We start from the raw sequence: 23,585 nt of genomic DNA, 5'->3' as shown, positions 1-23,585 counted from the left end.
AGCAAGAAAATTGAGAAAAAAAGAAGCGGTCTCTCAACAATCTATTAGCCTTCCTAATCACTTCTGTGCATTGTCTAGATGTTGATCATGATGAGTCTACCAGGACATGCAGAACCTTCTCATACAGTGCACTTTCTAACTCAAGAACTACCATTGTATATTTATATCTAATATTTCTACTTCCTATATGTATTATTTTATATTTACTGACATTAAATTTCATCTGCCATTTATCTGCCCAAATCTGGATTTTGTTCAGATCTAACTGTATTGATTCTTCTGCCTGAATATTATCAATCCATCTCCTTAATTTTATGTCATCTAAAAAACTTCATTGGTTTATTTGTTATGTGCTTATCCATATCATTAATGCAAATTAAATCAGCAGCAGCCCCCAAAACTGTTCCCTGCTGAACCCCACTTTTACCATCTTCTAGGTGTGAAAATGATCCTCTCACTTTAACTCATTGATTTCTGTTTTAGAACCAATTCTGTGCCTATTCACACACCTTACCCTGAATCCCTACTTCTTTCTTTCTTTCTTTTTCAATCTTTTTATTGTACTTTTCAAAGACAAATACATAGTGGTCATAATAGTACAGAGGGAGTGGGATTATGTTGTTGGCAATTAACACGTGAATCAAAACTATAGGCAACACCAATATAGTTGACCTCCCAAACTCTTAATATAGACAAGATACAAGGAAATAAAAAGATGGAAAAGAATGCCAAATTGAAAAATCAAAAACAAAGTAAACTAAACTAAACAAAGCCGGGCTATTCTATTATATCGGATAAAATTATTAATGTCATCGACTCTGCTCCTCTACTCAAATTGATAATTAATATAAAGGAATAGGAAAATGTCAAATTACATTTTATGAAAGTATTGGATAAATGGCCTCCAAGTTTCTTCAAATTTAACCAAGGGATCAAAGGTACCACTTCTAATTTTTTCTAAGTTTAAACAGGAAATGGCTTGGGAAAACCATTGAGATGTAGTTGGAGGATTCATCTCTTTCCAATTCAATAAAATATATCTTCTATTCATTAAAGTAGCAAATCCAATCATCCGCCGAGCTGCAGAGGGCAGATTAATCATTGGTAAACCAAAAATTGTAGTAATAGGGTGAGGTTGTAAATCAATGTGCAAAACTGTAGAGAATGTATCAAAAATACCTTTCCAATATTTTACCAAAAGAGGACAAGACCAAAACATATGAGTCAGAGAGGCTGCCTCAGAGTGACATCTATTGCAGATCGGATTTATATGAGAATAAAAACAAGCTAATTTATCTTTAGACATATGAGCCCTATGCACCACTTTAAATTGAATCAGCGTATGTTTAGCACAAATAGAAGAAAAGTTAACTAATTGAAAAATTTTCTCCCGTTTCTCTATAGGTAAAGAAAGTTGAAGTTCCTTCTCCCATTCATTTTTAATTTTATCGGATATATCTGACTGTATTTTCATAATCATATCATAAATGATTGCTGTTAAACCCTTGTTTAAGCCTAAAAAAACCCATGATATCTGTTGGATATGAAATTGGAAAAATAGGTAACATCATATTCAAAAAATCTCTGATCTGTAAATATCTAAAAAAAATGGAATCTGTGCAAATTATATTTATTAGACAACTGTTCAAAAGACATGAAACGGTTATCCAAAAATAAGTCATGGAAGCATATTATACCCTTCATTTTCCAGACTGAAAGGGCTTGATCCATGACAGAGGGTTGAAAGAAAAAATTAGATATAATAGGACTTGATAAAATAAATTTATTCAAGCCAAGAAATTTACTGAAACCATATTCGTAATGTATATTTAATTATTGGATTAACCATTTGTTTATTCAATTTAGAAAGAACAAGGGGAAGCGAAGTCCCTAAGATGGAAACCAATGAAAATCCTTATGCAGAATTACATTCAAGGTTAATCCATTTCAGACTGAGATTAATATCCACATCTTGTGTCCAAAATATTAAATATCGACTATTGATTACCCAATAATAAAATCTTAAATTTGGCAGTGCCAGGCCGCCATTCTTTTTGGATTTCTGCAAGTATTTTTTACTTAACCTTGGATTTTATTCTGCCATATATAAGAGGAAATTTTAGAGTCAATAGTAACAAAAAAGGACTTAGGAATAAAGATTGGTTCCACTTGGAAAAGATATAAAAATTTAGGTAAAATAATCATCTTAATAGCATTAATTTGATCAATCAGTGATATAGACAGTGAGGACCATTTAGTAAGCGATTGTTTGACCTGGTCTATTAAAGGTAAAAAAATTGACGTTAAATAAATCCTTATGTTTTTTAGTAATTTTAACACCTAGATAAGTAAAATAATCTGTAACCAATCTAAATGGTAAACGTCTGTAAATTGGAACTTGGATATTTAAAGGGAAAAGTTCACTGTTATTAAGATTCAGTTTGTAACCAGAAAAGTTACTAAACTTAACGATCAAGGATATAACAGCAGGAAAGGATTTCTCAGGATTCGAAATATATAGTAACAAATCATCTGCGTATAATGATAACTTATGTATCACATTCCCAGAGGAAATGCCAAGTATAGTACAGTCGGCCCTCCTTATCCGCGAATTCCACATGCGCGGATTCAACCAACCGCAAATCGCGAAAACGCGGAAGTGCTCTTCCAGCACTTGTTGTTCGAGCATGTACACACTTTTTTTTCTTGTCATTATTCACTAAACAATGAAGTATAACAACTATTTTACATAGCATTTACATTGTATTAGGTATTATAAGCAATCTAGTGATGATTTAAAGTATACAGGAGGACGTGCATGGGTTATTGTGAATCGGAATCGAAAAAAGTTGGAAGTTCACTTACTAAGTAAGTCGGAACAGGCACATCCAGTATTATTTAGCGTCAGTTAATCAAACGTTTGTCTTAGTATATAGTATATATTTTACCTTTCTATGCATATAAAACACTTAAGAACATATGTTTCAGCGCCGAGCTCGGGAACTTCTTCCCGAGTTCGATCCAGTGACAGACCGCTATCGAGTGTGCTCTCCACCGTGCCGGGTTGATGTGGAGTATCAAAAACCCAAAACCCCAAAACCCAATAATTAAACCACTGCGTTGCTTAGTAATAATTGTAGCTTTCATCAGGGCAGAGCCTTTCTCACTTTATCCATTAAAATTGTTCCGATCGTTGACCGACTGTAGCCTAACGCTTTTCCAATGACTGATGGCGTTTCACCTCTTTCTGATCACTTTCCACTTTGTTTTCAATCACAATCATGATTATTTTAATGAACAGAAACACTGCAGATTCAGATCTCTGCCACTGGGTCCTAATGTCCACCGCACTGACACAGGTTACATAAGGGCTGGGGTTCCACTGGGTCCTAAGATCCACTGCATTGAGACAGGTTAAATAAGGGACTTGAGCATCCGCAAATGTTGGTATCCGCGAGGGGTCCCCGAACCAACCCCTCGCAGATAAGGAGGGCTGACTGTAGGTGAGTCACAAATAGCAATAACTAAAGGTTCCAGGGCAATATCAAATAACAATGGGCTAAGAGGACAGCCTTGCCTAGTGCCATGAAACAACTGAAAAAAAGATCTTATATTATTGGTAAGTACCGTAGCCATAGAGGTATAATATATCAATTTAATCCAAGATATAAATTGCAGGCTAAAATTAAATTTCTCAAGCATGCTAAATAAGTATGGCCATTCAACTCTATCAAACGCTTTCTCGGCATCCAATGAGATGACACATTCTGGAGTTCTAGATGAGGGAATATAAACAATACAGTTGGTCCTCCTTATCCACGGGGGATTGTTTCCGAGACCCCCCGCAGATACCAAAAGTTGCGGATGCTCAAGTCCCTTATTTGACCTGGTTCAGTGCGGTGGTCTTTAGGACCCAGCAGAATCCAGGACTTTATTTAACATATTCAGTGCAGTGGTCTTTAGGACCCAGCACAGCTCTGAATCCGCAGTGTTTCTGTTCACGAAAATAAACATGATCACAATTGAAAATAAGGTGGAAATTATAAAGTGATCGGAAAGAGGTGAAATGCCATCAGTCATTGGAAAAGCGTTAGGCTACAGCCGGTCAACAATCGGAACAATTTTAATGGAGCATGTGAAAGGCCCTGCCCCAATGAAAGCTACAATTATTACTGAGCAATGCAGTGGTTTAATTATTGAAATATGTATGTTTCTTAAGTGTTTTAAATGCATAGAAAGGTAAAATATGTACTATATACTAAGGAAAAACGTTTGATTAACTGACGCTAAATGATACCGGATGTACCTGTTCCGACTTCAAATCCGACTTAAAGACGGACTCAAGAACGGAACTCGTTCATAACCCAGGGACTGCCTGTACTTTTAAGTCATTTCTAGATTACTTATAATAACTAATGTAATGTAAATGCAATGTAAATAGTTGTTATACTGTATTGTTTAGGGAATAATGACAAGAAAAAATCATTTGTACATGCTCAAATAATGAGGGCTGGAGAGAGAACTTCCAGGTTTTCCCAATCCACGGTTGGTTGAATCTGCGCATGCGGAATCCATGGATAAGGAGGGCCAACTGTATTCATTAATCCCCTAATATTAAAGGAAGAAGATCACTTTTTAATAAATCCAGTCTGATCAACCAAAATAATTTGAGACAATACACTCTCCAATCTAATTGCCAATATTTTAGAAAAAATCTTAGAATCCACGTTCAATAAGGATATAGGCCTATATGATGCATATTCAGTGGGATCTTTATCTTTTTTAAGTATTAAGGAAATAGAGGCACCATAAAAAGATTGTGGTAATTTACCTATAAATAATGCATCCTTAAAGATTCTACATACCCAGGGAGAAAGTACAATAAAGAAGGATTTTAAAAATTATACTCTATAGCCATCTAGACCAGGTGCTTTACCTGAATTCATTGAAGAACTAGCATCTTTTATTCCTTGTTCTGTAATAGGAGCATCTCATACTAAACGTTCATTGGGTGATAATTTCGGAACATTCAATTTCCTTAAGAATTCGTACATTATAGTGAGGTCATCAGGAAATTCTGATAGATATAAGGAGATGTAAAACACTTGAAAAGATTTGTTTATCTCATCATGATCGACCATCATAGTTCCAACTCTGGCCTATTTCCAGGTCTTTGTGGGTGGGGGGAGGGGGTATTTCTTTTTTTAGTTTAGATTTTTTCACCCAGGCTATTTTGAAACTACTGAAATGTCCGATATGTCGTAACTTCCGGTTCCTCGTTGAACCTTTTTTCCTCTTCTGGGTTCATGAGCTTGTATTCTGGTTAACCCTTTATGTACCATATTACTGGTTTTACTATGATGGATAAGATTATTAATTTTGTTTCTTGGAATACAAACGATTTAAACCATCCAATTAAACGGAAAAAAAATTTCAAAGTATTCCATAGAATGAATGCCCATATTATCTTTGCACAAGAAACTCATGTGAGGAAAGAGGATAATCAGCATTTTTTTAGGTTTTGGAAAGATCAACAGTACCTTTTGAATTCTCTGGCTAAAGTGAAGGAGTTTCTATTTTTATAGATTCTTCAATTTCATTTGTTCACTATAAAACAATTTCAGATCCAAATGGTAGATTTTTAAAATTACTGGCCTACTCTGTAACAAAAAAAGTGGTTATGGTTAATGTTTAGCTCCAAATGTTGACTATCCTGAATATCTTAAACACTTATTCACATCCCTTCCCAATTTAAATGACTATATGTTGATAATGGGTGGAGATTTTAATTGCTGTTTAAATCCTTCAATGGATAGATCTAAGTCTAATCAGGCACTTCTGAATAAATCGGCTACCGTTATTAATTCCTTTATGCTTGATTTTGGTATTTCAGAAATTTGGAGGTTTTTACATCCAAAGGATAAAGAGTTCTCATTCTTTTCCCATGTATCCACAGTTATTCTAGAATTGACTACTTTTTTATTGTCTCTCATTTAATTCCCTCTGTTACTGACTGCAATTATGATTCCATTGCCATCCCTGACCATGCACCCCTGAAGCTCTCTATTAAATTAATGGATACACCTTCTAGTTTTGGACAATGGCGATTCAATTCTGTATTACTACAGGACTCAGACTTTGTGAATTTTATTAAAGAAGATTGATTTCTTCTTTTCAACAAACTCTATGGAAGAACTTTCCAGCGGGGTTCTATGGGATACTTTTAAAGCATACATCCGTGGGCAGATTATCTCATATTCTGCTGGACTGAAAAAAAACGAATTAATAAAGAGATTTGTATGTTGGTTGGTAAGATTAAAGCAATCAACAAGAAATATCCTATTTCTCCTAGTCAGGAGCTTTATAAAAAGAGGGTCGAACTTCAAATGGAGCATAGTTTACTTTTAACATCCTCGATTGAAAATCAATTAATTAAGTCTAGGAGCCAATTGTATATTCATGGTGAAAAATCTGGTAAACTATTGGCTAGTCAATTGAAATCTGCTTCGGTTAAATGTCAGATTATTAAAATTTGTAAACAAGAATCCCTACTTCTTGTAATTTGACTATTAACCTCTCCAGGGGTATTCTGAAAGTCCAAATAAATGATATCAACCACTCTATTGTTATCAAAAATTTTAATTGCCTCCTCATAGAACTTCAGCATATTAGTAAAACATGATTTCACCTTTCTCAACCCATGCTGGTGATCTGCTAACATGCCTGTTCTTATCAGCTACTTTTCCACCTCATTCTTTACTAATGTTTCCATTATCTTACCTATGATGCATATTAAGTTTACTAGGGTCTATAGGTCTATACTTACTAGGGTCTGTATGGTCACCCTTCTTGTATCCTGGGACAATGTTAACCCATTTCCAGTCCTTGGGGATTTCACCAGTCTTCACCGACTTTTGAAAAATACATGTTAGGGGTTTGTATATATAATCACAGTCCACTTTAAGTTCCATTGGATATTTGTGGGATGGCCCTGGAAATTTATTAACTTTCAGTCTTTTCAGCTGAAGCATGACTTCACTTTCTAAGATCTCTAAGTCACTTAAAACAACTTTATTTTTCTCTACACTTACTGGCATGTTGCTAACCGAACTTAATTGTGGGTGATTACTTTAGCAAAATATGTGCAAAGAGTATCCATTATGTCCGTCTCTGCATAATTTATCACCTTACTATTAATCCTAATATATTTAACTTCCTCCTTGACATTTCTTTTACTATTAAGGTATTGAAAAAAATCACTTGGGTCAATCATAGCATTACCATCAATATCCTTCTCAACCTGCCTTTTGGCAATCCAAATTTCCCTCTTCACTATAACTCTCATATTTTCAATGCCCTACGGTTAACTTCATTACTATTTTTTCTTTATTCTTTATATAGCTGTCTTTTCTTCAATAATTTTATGTATATCTTTAATTATCCATGTAGTTGATCTATTGCTTTTATTGCTTCTCCCGACCTTGGGTGTGAACTTTTCCTGCATTGTGTGTATTACCTATTTAAATTGACCCCATTGTTTCTCAACTGAGTCAATGTCAAGCACTTCCTTCCAGTTTACTTTCCGAAGTCTTCGCCACATCTGCACCAACTTTGCCTTTCTGAAATTCAATGTAATAGTTTTGTTTTCCGCTGATATACTTTTACACAGAGCTTCAAAACTAATAATGTTATGATCGCTTGTTCCCAAAAGCTCAACGACTTCCGTCGTTGATGAGAGGTCTATAACATACAGTCAATGTTATTCCTTTATTCTTGTAGCTTTCAATTCTCACCCAAATATCTTCACTAAGTCTCAATTCATCTCCTATCACAAGGATCCTCATGTTTATATTCTCTCTATGTATGTGACTACTCCACCACCTTTACCATCTTGCCTGTTCAGGTGCTTTGCCATTTGGCATGGGCGATCATGTCTCTCCATCCATCACAGTCCCTGACCTTCCGAATTGTAGTTGTTGCCTCCCCTGTTTCTAACCGTGATGTTAATCTGTCTCTCATTTTCATTCTCTGTCTGCCTCTGTTTCTTTTTCCTTCCAGCTTTCCAGCTGTAACTAAATGTTCTAATGTCTCTCTTCGCAAGAAGTGTCCAAAGAATTCTGATTGCTGTTTTCTGATTTTTTTAATGTAATATACGTATTGTTTTTGTTCTCTGTAGAACCTCTTCATTGGTTATCCTGTCTGTATATGATATGCATAGCATTCTTCTTAGGAACCACATCTCTGCTGTATTGATTCTTTTTTCCATTGCATTTGTGATGGTCCATGACTCGCAGCCATACATCAATATAGAAAGAATGTAGCAGCTCAGAGTTGTAAGGCGGATGTCAATTGCTATTTTCTTGTTCGTTAGGATGATTCTTATTTCTGTAAATGCTGTTCTTGTCATTGCTATTCTTGCTTTTATGTCTGTTTCGCATTTGCCATCAGATGTTACTCATGAGCCAAGGTACTTGAAGTTGTGAACTTGTTTCAGGATTTCATTTCCCAATATGATCCTACACTTTAGGATATCAGATTTCTTTAATATTACCATTACTTCAGTTTTCTTTTTGTTTAAGGTTAGGCCAAGTCTTTCGCTCTTTGTGTTGTTGGTAGATGCTAGTTTCTGTAAATTTACTTCACTGTTCACTACCAGTACTGTATCATCCGCATAGCAGAGGTTGTTGATACTGTATCCTTCTACACTTATTCCAGGTCAGTCTTGTATGGTTCTCATGATGTTTTCACTGTACAGGGAGAACAGGTCTGGTGATAGAACACAACCCTGTCTGACTCCTTGCTTTATTGGCTGATATTCACCAATCTCGTTGTCTATCCATATTTGTTGCCAATAGAGATTCCTGATTATTCTTAGATTTTTTCTGTCGATATTAATATGATGATTTTCATGATGATTTGGAGTTTCACTGTGTCAAAGGCTTTTGTGTAGTCAATGAAACAGAAGTCTAGGCCTTGTTATACTTCTATTAACCTTTCGATAATATTCCTGAGAATATAAGTTGTGTTTGATGTTCCCTTGCCTTCTTCATCCTTCATTCTGTTCTTTACTGATCTCTGGTTTAATTTTGTTTCTTATTCTGGGTGTGATGATTCTAAGTAGAATTTTTGTGAGGTGACTCATTAAGCTAATTGTTCTGTGTTGTCCACACTCTGTTGCACCTGGTTTCTTTGGCAGTGCAAAGAATACTGCCTTTAAAAGATCTTCTGGTACTTTGCCACTGTTGTATATTCTATTCAATAAGATTGTTCATTTTGCTACACCAAAACCTTCCAGCACTTCATACAGTTCAACCAGAATGTTATCTGGTCCTGATGATTTCCCCTTTTGCATTTTCTTCATAGCATGTTCCATTTCTTCTTTCAGTATTGTTGGGCCTTCGTTGTTTTTGCCAATATCAAAGTTATCCTCTCGATCTTGTTCGTCGTATAGGTCTGTGATGTATTCTGTCCATTTTTGCATTATTTTTCCTTTTTCCACAATCGTAGATATGTCTTTTGCTTTTATACATCCTGTTGTTGCCCTGCTTTCCTTCCGATTTCTGACCTCTTTGATCTCGTTGTGCATACATTTGCTGTTGTTGGTCTTCTGCAATTGTTCTATTAACTCACATTTGTCCTTAAGTCACTTTTCTTTTGCTGCCTTGCCCTCGGTTGTTATCTGTGCATGCAAGGATATGTAGGCTTCTTCATTTTCCTTACATTTTCTTCTTTGTTCCATAAGATTCAGAATTTCTTCTGTCATCCATTTCTTTTTAGCTTTTTTCTGGTGTTTGGGAATCTCTTGTGCTGCTTGTGTTATGCTGTCTCTGAGGTTTTCCCATTGCTGTTTTGTAGTCATGTTTTGTAGAGCCTTGAATTTGTTCTTCACTATTATTTGGAATATATTTTTGATGTCACTGTTTTTTCTCAAAAGACCCAAATTCAGCCTTGGCTCTACTCTTGGTCTTTTAAGCTTTCTGAGTCTCAGGTACATCACGCTGATTATTGGTACGTGATCACTGTAGCATTCTGCACCCGGATATGTTTTGCATGATTTCAGAGCATTTCTGTACCTTCTCCTTATAAGCATGTAATCATTCTGGTTTCTGGTGTTATCCCCAGGCTCTAACCTGTCCATAGTTTTCTTGGGTGTTGCTTGAAGATGGTATTACTAATTATATAATTTTTTCTGTGACCCATGTCACAGAGAGAGAGTCGTTCACCTCTCTCATTTCTCTCACCAATGCCGTAATGCCCAATATTGTCCTCGTCCCTGGTCTTGCCTACTTTTGTGTTGAAGTCACCTTGAATGATGGTGTTTTCTGAGCTTTTACATTGTCTTAATGCTGCTTCTAGTTCGTCATAAAATTGTTCGAAGTTTTCTTCACTGCTGTCTGCTGTTGGGGCATAAACTTGAACGATGTTAATGTCAAAGGGTTTTGCACGTAGTTTCACAAGTAACATTTGATCTGATATTGTCCAATAGCCTTTTATTGATTTTGCATGTTCTTCATCTAACATAATTCCAACACCATTTTCATGTATTTCTCCTCCTGAGTAAATGACGGTATATCCCTCTGAGCTTGTTTTACCAGCTCCTTTCCATCTCATCTCACGCATTCCCAAGATGTTGATTTTTAATCTTTCCATTTCCTGTTTGATGTTGCCTAGTTTACCAGGTTGGTTAAGGGTTCTTACATTCCAGGTTGCTAGTTTGATCTTCTTTGCTTTTAATCTGCCGACAGTCGCTGGATAATGGTTGAGGTTCACCTGTGGCGCATGAGATCCTCTACCGGATGAGGCTCCTTATGTGAAGGCTCCACTCACATCTTTGTGCTGAGACCGTAGTTGACTTGAGTTCATGATTGTACAAGGGAGGAACACTGACGTGGTTTCCTGTTGCCTTCTTCAGTTGCAGTGTCCATACTGGATGGGTAACCCTGGCCATTGACCAGCAGATACATCTGCCCAGGGTTTTTAGTTTTACAGCCATAAATTCCAATTTGTAGAATCTGCTTATAAAAACCATCCACCACCTGCAAACCATGGCTTCACGTGACCCTGATTGGGAGGCTAAACAGTACTAAACCTTGCCCAAGGGTGACCTGTAGGCTATTGGATGGAAGGAGCGCCTTACAACTCCTTTTGCTGAGCAATTGCACAGCACCGACACTGGACCATCTTGCCTATCTTTACTAAATAAAGTATATTCTTTAATACTATATTCATCACCATCCTTTGAGGTCAGCCAGGTTCAGTTATTGCTGTTGTATCATATTTATACACACTAGCATGTAATTCCAGCTCATTTATTCTTAATAGTTCTTGCATTTATACAGGCCATCCCCAGTCTATTACTGGTTTTTCATCCTATTCCAACCCATTTTTATATTTTTGAAGTCTATAATTGGTTTATGTCCTAATATGTTATTCTCCACGATGATGTTTAAACAGCTGAGCCCAGCCTCTTCCTAGTACCCTGCTCCTCATTCCCTAGTTTAAACAGATCTCAGCTAACTGAAGCACACGCCTGCCCAGTACATTAGTGCCCCTCCAGTTCAAGTGCAACCGGTCCCAGTGTTACAGGTTCCATTAGCCCCAAAAGGCACACAAATGTCCCATAAACCTATGCCCCTCTAACCTACACCATGATTTGAGCCACACATTAAATCTTATCTGCTCCATTTTACCTGGACTGGTGCCTTTAAATATATAATTGTCTGTGGCAACAAATTCTACAGATTCACCCCTCGCTGGCTAAAGAAATTGCTCATCATCTCTGTTCTAAGGAATGTCCTTCTAATCTGAGGCTATGACCTCTGGTCCTAGACTTCCCCAATATAGGCAACATCATTACCATGGGCGGCATGGTAGTGTAGTTGTTAGCACAATGCTTCACAGCACCAGTGATCCGGCTTCAATTCACGTCACTAACTGTAAGGAGTTTGTACGTTCTCCCCATGACTGCGTAGGTTTTCTCCAGGTGCTGCTGTTTCCTCACACAGTCCAAAGATGGGGTTGAGTTGGTAGGTTAATTGGTTGTTGTAAATTGCCCTGTGATTAGGCGAGTGTTAAATAGGGGGATTGCTGGGTGATGTGATCAAAGAGATGGAAGGGCCTATTCTGCACAGTATTTCAATAAATAAAGAGATAAATCTTCTCCATGTCCACTCTAGGGCTTTCCATATTTGATAGGTTTCAGTAAGATCCCTCCTCATTCTTCTAAACTCCAACAAGTATAGGCCCAGAGTTATCAAATGGACCTCAAACATTAACCCTACAATTTCTGAGATCATCCAGCAAGTACAGTGCTAGAGTTATCAAATGCTCCTGATCCATTAACCTTTTAATTTCTGAGATAATTCTTGTGAACCTCTCCCATTCTTTTACGGTTTCTTTTTGTTTGTCTTGTGACATCTAATCAGGGAAATCTTGGACTGTGTTTGGTGACCAGCTGATTTAACTGTGGAATTCTATAGTAGAAATTCCTACCTAGAAGAATGAGCACTGAGATGAGGAGCTTAGAACATCTTGGCAGTTGTTAGGAAGGGTAAAGAATAAATTGGGAAACTGGTTAACAATGTTTGGCCCTCAGAAAATAGACAAACCCTTCCAAAGGGACGTTAACCTGAGGTCTCTCTTGCAGGAGTTGTTTTCAGTAGTGACGAGAGATGGAAGCAGCTTCGGAGATTCACTCTCAGCACCTTGAGGAATTTTGGAATGGGGAAAAAGAGCGTTGAGGAGAGGATTCAGGAGGAAGCCCAGTTCCTGGTCACAAGCTTCAGGAATAAGAAAGGTTTGTCATTACAGCATTCGAGGACCTGCTTTCTCCCCGTATCCATTCATGCCCTGACTAATCCAGAATCTATCCACCTTTGCCTTAAATATATCCAATTACCTGGCCTCCACAGACTCAGCATTCTCTGGCTAAAGAAATTCCTCTTAATCTCTATTCTAAAAGGACATCCCTCTATTCTGAAGTTGTGCCCTCTGGTCCCAGTCTCCCCCAAAACAAGAAACATCCTCTCCCCATCCACTCTATCGAAGCTTTTCAACATTCAACCGACTTCAATGAGGTCACCCCTCATTCTTCTGAACTCAAGCGAATACAGTCCCAGAAGCAGCAAATGTTCAGATTCAGATTCAGTTTATTGTCATTTATAAACCACAACTACAATACAGTTAAAAAATGAGACAACGTTCTCCAGAATGATATCACAAAAAAGCACAAAACAAACCACACAAGAAAAACCACATAACGTTTGGTAATCCCCAATCCAGAGTCTGGAGAGGCTGCTGCATATCGATATCATGCTACCGTCTTAGCATGTTCCCCGGAAAGGAACAACAAACCCATCAGACAAAACTAAAGCTACAAGACCTACACAAAACCACATAGTTACATATAGTTATAGTTAACATATAGTTTCAACAGTGCAGACAATACCATAATTGATAAAAGACTAACTGACAAAGACCACATAATTATAACACATAGTTTCAACAGTGCAAAGCAATACCGTAATCTGATAAAGAGCAGTGACAAGCCTTTCAATCCAGAATCATTTTCGTGAACCTCCGCTGGATCCTCTGCAATGTCAGCATATGCTTTCTTAGATAAGGGGCCCAAAACTGCTCATTATACTCCCAGTGAGGCCTCACTGGTTCTGTATCAAGTAACTAACTGATACCTTTTGAACAGACATGTATTTAGTATCTATAACACCACACACAAAATGCTGGAGGAATTCAGCAGGTGAGGCAGCATCTATGGAGAGGAATAAACAGTTGGCATTTCTGGCCAAAGACTGGAAAGGAATGGGGAGATGCAAGAATAAGAAGGTGCCAAAGGTTATTCTCCCTTCAACCTGCCTCTCACCTCTCCCTGGTGCCCCCCTCCTTCCCTTTCTCCTATGGTCCACTCCTCTCCTAACAGATTACTTCTTCACCAGTGCTTGGTTCTTACTTCAAACCCCCCACCCCCACCTGGCTGGCTTCACCAATCACCTTCTGGCTTGTCCTCTTTCCCCTCCCCCCAGCTCCTTATTCTGGCTTCTTCCCTCTTCCTTTCCAGTTCTGATGAAGGGCTTTTGACTCAAAATGTCAACCGATTATTCATTTGCATAGCTGCTACCTGACCTGCTGAGCTCCTCCACCATTTTGTGTGTGTTGCTCTGGATTTCCAGGATCTGCAGAATCTCTTGTGTTTAATGTCCAAAAAGCATTTAGACCTGCCCCAAAATTTCATTTTAATGCCCTATGATTTTCTAAATGGCCTCTTTAATTGAACCAGGTGAACCTTTCAACCCAAACTTTCTCCTGCGAGGTGCAACGTCAAACATCATCTGTTCCATCACCTTTGGAAAACGATTTGATTACGAAGATAAACAACTCTTCTGGCTGACGGAGCTGGTTGCAGAAATTTTCTATGGTTTGAGTAGCCCTTGGACACAGGTATGTCTCTCTACAGTGGATTGTGAGTTACTGAAGTTAAGAGCGAACATATTTTCATTGTAGATTCAGGTGGTCAATGTGTCAGTGAAATTGAGAGATTCAGGATCGACATTAATTATCATCAAGATAGAGGGAGAGCATTTAATATTAACAAATGCCAAGTTAAACATCACAACCAAAATGGTTGAGTAACTCAGTAGGTCAGGCATTGTGTATAGAAATGAATAGAGAGTTGATGCTTTGGGCCAAGACACTTCTTCAGGGCTGGAAAGTGAACCATAGGAGAAGGGGAAGAGACTGGGGAACCAGTGGGGTGATGGGCAGGTGAGGAGAAGTAAGAGGCCAGGGTGGAGAATAGAAGAGGGGATGGGGCAATGGAGAGTAAAAACTTCTTATCGGAATGAGAAATTGATATTCATGCCATCAGTTTGGAGGCTACCCAGACAGAAGATCAGGTGTTGCTCCTCCACCTTGAGATGGTCTCTTCTTGGCACAAGAGGTCACCATGAACCAATGTGTCAGAATGAACAGGAATTTCAATATTTGGCCATCAGGAAGTTTCACTTTTGGCAGATGGAGTGGAGGTGCTCAGTGAAGCAGTCGCCCAATTTACAATGGGTCTCACCAATGTAATGTTTTTGCATATACTTTGTAATGTAATGCAGTATTTTTGTAGTTGTGACTTCAGATCTAATTTTGGATGGCTATTTCCATATTGTTGTTCCCAGACTACCGTATTTTAATACTTGTAACAATGCACAAGTCTACCTGTCTCTCAGTCTGCCGACTGTGAAAATGCTCATTGAAGATTCAGATTCATTTATCACCCGTACACTGAAACATTCAGTGCAATGCATCATTTGTGTTTAAAAACCTACACAACGTAAGGCTGTGCTGGGGAAAGCCTGCAGGTTTCACCAACTCTCCGGTCCCAGTATATCATGCCTGCAGTCTTCAGCAGAACAGCACAACATGCCAGCCGCTTTTCCACCCTCCCACCCACTCTCACAAACAGGTCTCCAACCTCAGGTCAGCCTCCGACCAGCAGTCCTTGGCCCCGGACTCTCGGATTTGCAGATATTAGGCCTCCACAACCTCTAGTCCCTTGTGTGGACTCACTGATGTCGGACCTCTGACTACCGGACATACCGACCCAGGGACTGATTGCTGGATTTGACTTCCAACTTTGACCTCTGGGTATTGACCCCAGGACTTGCCATTTGCAGGACTTTGACCTCTAGGCCTCAAACTCTGAGCTTGCACAGACCATCAACCTCCCAAGACACGCCGAACTGGTGGGTAACCCACCCTCATCCTCGGGATTGTCAACCTCAGTCATTGACTGTGGGCATCACTAGTCTTCACCCTTAGTGCCTGCAGAAAGACGTGTCCCAGATGGAATCACTGGGCAGTGTGGTCAAGTCCCGGAGCACTTCTCTACAGAGGGGCTCAGGTCCTAATGCAAGGAAACCCACACAGTCATAGGGAGAACGTAAATCTCCTTATAGACAGTGGCAGGGTGTTTAAGATCCAGGCGAATAGGTGATATTGTTTAATATTTATTGTTTATTTATTTTATTGTTGTTTTATAGCATTGAGTACGAGATTTGCAAACTCATTTTTGCTGTATTGGTGCATGACAAATTGTACTATATAATGACAATTAAGATATTTCATTTCATTCATTCAATATATTTCTAATAAACCATGATGTACATTAAGCTGTTGCAGCAGCGTAATCGTTATCATAGTGCTTCACAGCGCCAGTAACCTGGGTTCAATTCCCGCTGCTGCCTGTAAGGAGTTTGTACGTTCTCCCTGTTACTGTGTGGTTTCCCTCTGAGTGCTCCGGTTTCCTCCCACATTCCAAAGGTGGAGAGTTTAGGGTTAGTGAGTTGTGGGCATGCTTAGTTGGCACCAGAAACATAGTGACATTTGTGGGCTGCCCCAGCACATCCTAGGACTGTGTTGACCATTGACACAAACAATGTATTTCACTGTATGGTTCGATGTATGTGTGACGTGAAGCTAATTTAATCAAAGTTCAAAGTAAATTTATTATCAAAGTACATATAGGTCACTGCATACAACACTGAGATCCATTTTCTTGAGGGCATACTTAACAAATCTATACAGTAATAACTATCACAGAATTTGAATCAGAATCAGATTTATTATCACCAGCATATGTTGTGAAGTTTGTTAACTTTACGGCAGCAGTACATAGCAATACATAATAAATAAATATAGAGAACAAAGCTGAGTTACATTAAGGTACAGGTGTCCCCCACTTTACAAAGGTAGAGCATTCCATGAAACCTTTCTTAAGCCAAAATGGCGTAAAGTGAAGAACCATTCATTTATACGAGAATATTTTTTGTAAAAGCGAAAATCCTCTTTGTAATGCTTAAACAGGTCACTAATGTGGCAAAAAGCAAACATTCGTAAAGTGGGGGACACCTGTATATATGTTTATTAAATAGCTAAGTTAAAATAAGTAATGCAAAATAACAAAAATAAAAGAGGTAGTGAGGTAATGTTCATGGGTCGAATGTCCATTCAGAAATCGGATGGCAAAGGGAAAGAAACTGTTGCTGAATCACTGAGTGTGTGCCTTCAGGTTACTGTACCTCCTCCCTGATGGTAACACTGTGAAGGGAGCATGTCCTGGGTGGTGGGGATCCTTAATGATGGAAGCCGCATTCCTCTGGCACCACTCCTTCAAGATGTCTTGGCTACTACGGAGACTGGTACCCATGATGGAGCTGACTAATCTTACTGGTTTCTGCAATTTATTTTGGTCTTATGCGGAGAGCCATTGAGATTGCATCTGTTGTAGACATATTCTGGCGATAGGCAGATTGCAGTGGTTCAAGGTCCTTTCTGAGACAGGTGTTGATTCTAGTTATGACCAACCTTTCAAATCATTTCATCACCGTAGATGTGAATGCTACTTCACGATAGTCATTGAGGCAGCTCATGCTATCCCTTCTTGGGCTGGTATAATTGTTGCCCTCTTGAAGCAGGTGGGAACTTCTGGCTATAACAGTGAGGGATTCAAAATGTCATTGAATACTCCCACCAGTTGGTTGGCACTGATTTTCAGAGCCTTACCAGGTAGTCCATAGTGCTCTGCTGCTTTGGACCCTCTTGGAAGACAGCCTGACGTCGCCCTCTGAAACCAAGGTTGCAGGGTCATCAGATGCTGCAGAGACCCTCATAGCTATGGTTTTATTCTCCCTCTCAAAGCAGACATAAACAGTGTTGAGCTCATGTGGTAGTGAAGCATCATTGCCATTCATGATGTTGGGTTTTGCTTTGTCAGTAGTGGCCTTCAAACCCTGCCAGAGTTGACATGGATCTGATTTTGTCTTGAGTTTCTCCTGGAATAACTTCTTGGCTCTTGAAATAACCCTCCTCAAGTTATGCCTGGTTTCCTAATACAGAGCTGGATTGCCAGACCTGAATCAGGATTGTCACAAATCTAGCCCTCAGCAGAACCTGAATCTCCTTGTTCAAACACAGCTTTTGTTTTGGGAATGTACGGTAAGTTTTTGTAGGCATACACTCATCTACATGGGTTTTAATGAAATCGGTGACAACTGCGGCATACTCATCCAGGTTCAAAAGTAACTCCCTGAATACAGTCCAGTCTACTGATTCAAAGCACTCCTGTGCCTCCCTGGTCCATACCTTCTTGGTTCTCACTACTGGTGCTGCAGTCTTCAGTCTCTGCCTATACTCAGGGAGTAGAAGTACAGCCAGGTGATCAGACTTAACGAAGTGTAGTCCCAGAATCAATGAAAGACCACCATATAAAGTGTTCAACCAGAGAGCAGAATAAATATTGAGACATGAGATGAAGAGCCCTTGAAAGTGAATTTGTACTGTTACGGTATGTCTCCGCAACAATGAATATAGAATTGAGACAGGTTTTTTATAAACAAATAAACATTTATTAAAATCTGCTCAATAAAAATGAAAAGTAAAAATGAGAGAAAACTTAACCAGAATACGGCAACTCCAGAACAATTCTTAAAGTGGTAGATGTGAAAACGGGCTTAAAGTGGTAAATACGAAAGTCCAAGTGATTTATACAGTCAATTAGGAAAGACTTTCCTGAAGTAATGAATTCCTCGACAATGTGACATTACTGCTGACCCCAGCCAAAATATGCCTTGCCCGAAGGATTCACAACAAAGGAAATAAAAATGGCGTAAAGGAACTGACCTTTTTCTTGGCAAATTAACACTGCACAACCCTGTCTACTCTTACAGGTAGGGGTTATCTCAGATGCAGGTCACTATTCCCTGAATGAAGATTTAATAAGGTCGATCCTGTAGTAAACCACCAAATGACACCAACTTCACTCAATCCTTCGGGTTCCCGTACTTCGGTAAAGTCTTCACTCTCCAATACTTAGACTTTAAAATTAAATCAAAGATACATCAAACAAACTGGCAGCAATTAGCAAAACTGCTGGCACAATGATTGTGTACCTTACAGTAGAAAGTAAAACTCTACTTTAAAACCAAACTGTGTCATGAGACCAAATACGCAGAATAACGGAGTAAATGACGAACTGAACGACGACTCAACACAAAACTCCTCGTCACAGCAGGCTTTCCCGCTTTATACCTGTTGAGAACATGTCATCACATGACCTCACACTGGCAGGAAATTACCTCACCCCACCATCACAAGACCCTTATATCATGCTCTCCAGATGCTTAATTACATCATGGTCATAAGACAGTCACAAGATACCCACGGGGTATGTAACAGTATATTGTGGGAAACATTTTAATGAGGGAACAAGTGAAGTTGAGTGAAGTTATTCCCTTTGGTTAAAGTGTCTGATGGTTGAAGGACAATAACTATTCCTGAATCTAGGGTGTCAGCCCTGAGGTTCTTGTACCTTCTTCCTGATGGCAGCAGTAAGAAGAGAGCATGTCCTAATCATTAATCATTAAAACTCAATGACAACTCAATGGGGACTAGACCTCAACCTGTGTTGTTGCCTGTTCATAGTTGCCCATGAGAGAGGCATCGGATTTGGTGTGCTCCATTGGAGGCATCCACACTGCTGTTGCTGCCCCCAGTGTTCGCTCGGCAGAAGACGAGCTGGTATCGTGTTCGATTGCAGACTGCTGCAATGTTGATCGACTCAGGGACTTGGACCATTTTTTTTGTGTGATTGTATTTCACTGATTTCCAGCAACTGCAGATTTTCTCTTGTTTGTTATTATTATATGAGCTTGCTATTTTACATGTGCTATATGTGGCTTTGCTGTGTGTGACTGTCAGTACTGTGTTTTGCACCTTGGCCCAGAGTAATGAGGTTTCATTTGGTGATATTCATTTATGGTTGAATGACATTTGAGCCTGAAAAATTGCTAACAGCACCATATGGTTAATAATAATACAACCATAATTACATCAACTCCGCCTTGGATGATCGCAAAAGGAGGAGGGTGGGTATGGCGCTAGTAACCCCATCTCATAAAAATCACAGAGCTACAGAAACTCCAAAGACCACATCCCTGAGAGAGGAAGAAGATGGGCTATACCTGGGGATAACTTGAAAGGCTGGCCCAGGACAGAGAACTCTGGGGAAATTCTGTTGTAGGCCTTTGTTCCAGTAGGAGTGATGGGCTCAAGACGAAGATAATAATGCCACGATATGTTTCGATGTAAATGTGACAAAGCGAATTTCTCTCTCTCTCTCTCTCTCTCTCTCTCTCTCTCTCTCTCTCTCTCTCTCTCTCTCTCTCTCTCTCTCTCTCTCTCTCTCTCTGCCTGTCTCTCTCTCTCCTCTCCCTCTCTCTCTCTCTGTCTTTCTCTGTCTGTCTGTCTGTCTGTCTCTCTCTCTGTCTCTGTCTGTCTGTCTGTCTCTCTCTCTCTCCCTCTCTCTGTCTCTCCCTTTGCTGCTCCCGAAGGAAGGTCCCTTCTTTTGAAAAGACTTTCTCTCATCTTCTTAGTTGATGCTGCCGGAGGATTGTGCTGGAGTCTTGGGTCTTGGATAAGGTTTAATCAATGCAGTTTGTGGATTGGATTGAATGAATTGAAATGAACTGACTTTATTTCTTACATCCTTCACATACATTGAGGAGTAAAAATCTTTACGTTACATCTCCATCTAAATGTGCAATCATAGTAATTTATAATAAATAGAACAACCAATGTAATATGGAGTACACTCAAGTCAGCGTGAGTTCATCAGTCTGATGACCCGGTGGAAGAAGCTGTCCCGGAGCCTGTTGGTCCTGGCTTTTATGTTGCAGTACTGCTTCCCGGATGGTAGCAGCTGGAATAGACTGTGGTTGGGATGGCTGGGAGTCCAGTCATCCAACGGGCCCTTTTTATACACCTGTCCTTGTAAATGTCCTGATTCACGGTAAGTTCACAACTACAGATGTGTTGGGCTGTCCGCACCACTCTCTGCAGAGTCCTGTATTAACGGAAGTACAGCTCCCATACCAGGCAGTGATGCAGTCAGTCAGGATGCTCTCAATTGTGCCCCTGTAGAAAGTTCTTAGGATTTGAGGGGCCCATACCAAACTTACTCAACCATCTGAGGTGAAAGAGGCGCTGTTGTGCCTTTTTCACCACACAGCTGGTGTGTACAGACCAGGTGAGGTCCTCAGTGATGTGGATGTCGAGGAACTTGAGGCTGTTTACCATCTCAACCCCAGATCCATTGATGTCAATAGGGGTTAGCCTGTCTCCATTCCTCCTGTAATCCACAACCAGCAACTTCATTTATGTGATATTGACACACAGGCTGCTTTCTTGACACCACTGTGTCAGAGAGATGATTTCTTCCCTGTAGGCCACTTTGTTATTGTTTGAGATAAAGCTAATCAATGTAGTGTCGTCAGCAAATTTAATTAGCAGATTGGAGCTGTGGGTGGCGATACAGTCATGGGTATACAGGGAGTATATTGGACTCTGTATTTCACCTTATGATGTGTTTCTGGTCACTGCTTGTCTTTTTGTTGCTATTTTCAGTGGCTTTGATCAGGGAGGCTTGCAGGTAACGAATGACGCAGCGCTAGATTGAACTGAGCTGAACTGAATATGCCTGCACTCTGTAGATTCTGTGTTTTATATTCTGTGCTGTATATTTTGTTGGTATTTGTTCAATTTTTTACATGTGGGGTGGGTTTTGATGTTTTTCTTTGAAAACTTTGCATGGTTTTCTTCGTTTTGTGGTTGTCTGTGGGAAAATTTTCAGAAGGCATTTGATAAGGTCCCACATAGGAGATTGGTGGGTAAAATCAAAGCTCATGGCATTGGGGGGAAGACATTGACATGGATAGAAAACTGGTTGGCAGATAGAAAGCAAAGGGTAGCGGTGAATGGGTGTTTCTCGGAATGGCACGTGGTGACTAGTGGGGTGCCACAGGGCTCAGTATTGGGACCACAGCTGTTTACAATTTACGTCAACAATTTAGATGAAGGCAAGTTTGCTGTTGATACTAAGCTGGGTGGCAGTGTGACATGTGATGAGGATGTTAGGAGAATTCAGGGTGACTTGGATAGGCTGAGTAAGTGGGCAGATACTTGGCAGATGACGTTTAATGTGAATAAGTGTGAGGTTATCCACTTTGGAAGTAAGAACAGGAAGGCAGATTATTATCTGAATGGTGTAAAGTTAGGTAAGGGAGAAATACAAAGAGATCTAGGAGTCCTTGTTCATCAGTCACTGAAGATGAATGAGCAAGTGCAGCAGGCAGTGAAGAAGGCTAATGGAATGTTGGCCTTTATTACAAAGGGAATTGAGTACAAGAGCAAGGAAATCCTCTTGCATTTGTACAGAGCCCTGGTGAGACCACACCTGGAGTATTGTGTACAGTTTTGGTCTCCAGGGTTAAGGAAGGACATCCTGGCTGTAGAGGAAGTGTAGCATAGATTCACAAGGTTAATTCCTGGGATGTCAGGACTGTCTTACGCAGAGAGGTTAGAGAGACTGGGCTTGTACACGCTGGAATTAAGGAGATTGAGAGGGAATCTGATTGAAACATATAAGATTATTAAGGGATTGGACAAGATAGAGGCAGGAAATATGTTCCAGATGCTGGGAGAGTCCAGTACCAGAGGGCATGGTTTGAGAATAAGGGGTAGGTAATTTAGGACAGAGTTAAGGAAAAACTTCTTCTCTCAGAGAGTTGTGGGGGTCTGGAATGCACTGCCTCAGAAGGCAGTGGAGGCCAATTCTCTGGATGCTTTCAAGAAGGAGCTAGATAGGTATCTTATGGATAGGGGAATCAAGGGATATGGGGACAAGGCAGGAACCGGGTATTGATAGTAGATGATCAGCCATGATCTCAAAATGGCGGTGCAGGCTCGAAGAGCCGAATGGTCTATTGTCTATTGTCTAAAAAGAATCTCAGAGTAGAATTCTGCATACGTACTTTATTATCAAAGTATTATCAAAGATATTATCAAATATCCTCTGAACTTTGAACTTTTTCAACTGAGCATTAGGTATCCAATACAGCACCATGTCAGTGAAAATGATGTGTTTGTTTCGCAGTTGTACAACACCTTCCCAAGGATCATGGATTTCCTGCCCGGACCTCACCGAAAGATCTTTCAAAGTATCACAAACTTGAGAAGTTTTCTGGCCAAAACTATTCAAAGTCACAAAGAGACTGTCCAGAAAGACTCCCCCAGGGATTACATCGACTGCTTCCTCACGAAGATGGATGAGGTAATGGCAGCAAGTTTCCCACATTACCTGTGGGATTTCCCACTATCCTACCAAGTACACTGAAGATAATAACTTTCTTATTTTATCTTAGAGATATGATGTAGAACAGGCCCTTCCGGCCCAAAGAGCTGCACCAACCAGCAGCCAGTCTATTTACTCAGTTTAGTTACTTACTGCCCATTACACCGATAGTGCTTAGGGCAGCAATGAAGGTCCTCTATCTCTCTCTGTCCTTGGCCATCTTCTCTATTGTGCCCCAGATGTGGTTAAGTGTCCTCATTTCTGCATCTACAGTACGGCAACAAATTGTCTTTCCTCTGCCCTTCAGGGGTGCAATGAAGTGCTGTCTTGATGATGGCGTTGTCAAATCTTCTCATCACGTGTCCAACCCATGTCCAACATTTCCTCATGATGA

The 23,585-nt window shown here is 39.7% G+C and overlaps 1 protein-coding gene across 2 annotated transcripts in view; it reads left to right on the top strand.

Moving 5' to 3' along the window:
* The window catches only part of LOC140737362 (cytochrome P450 2C23-like), a 65,878-nt gene that overhangs the window by 7,647 nt on the left and 34,646 nt on the right, over positions 1 to 23,585 (top strand). For both annotated transcript variants that reach the window (XM_073063820.1, XM_073063821.1), the window contains exons 4-6: positions 12,647 to 12,796; positions 14,294 to 14,454; positions 22,994 to 23,170. In XM_073063820.1, coding sequence (XP_072919921.1) covers positions 12,647 to 12,796; positions 14,294 to 14,454; positions 22,994 to 23,170 — 488 coding nt within the window. The remainder of the gene's footprint in view (positions 1 to 12,646; positions 12,797 to 14,293; positions 14,455 to 22,993; positions 23,171 to 23,585) is intronic.

The sequence above is a fragment of the Hemitrygon akajei genome, chromosome 12 (genome assembly GCF_048418815.1).
Source record: "Hemitrygon akajei chromosome 12, sHemAka1.3, whole genome shotgun sequence".
Classification (NCBI taxonomy): Eukaryota; Metazoa; Chordata; class Chondrichthyes; order Myliobatiformes; family Dasyatidae; genus Hemitrygon; species Hemitrygon akajei.
The sequence above is the reverse complement of the archived record's forward strand: the minus strand, read 5'-3'. Positions and strand labels throughout refer to the sequence as shown.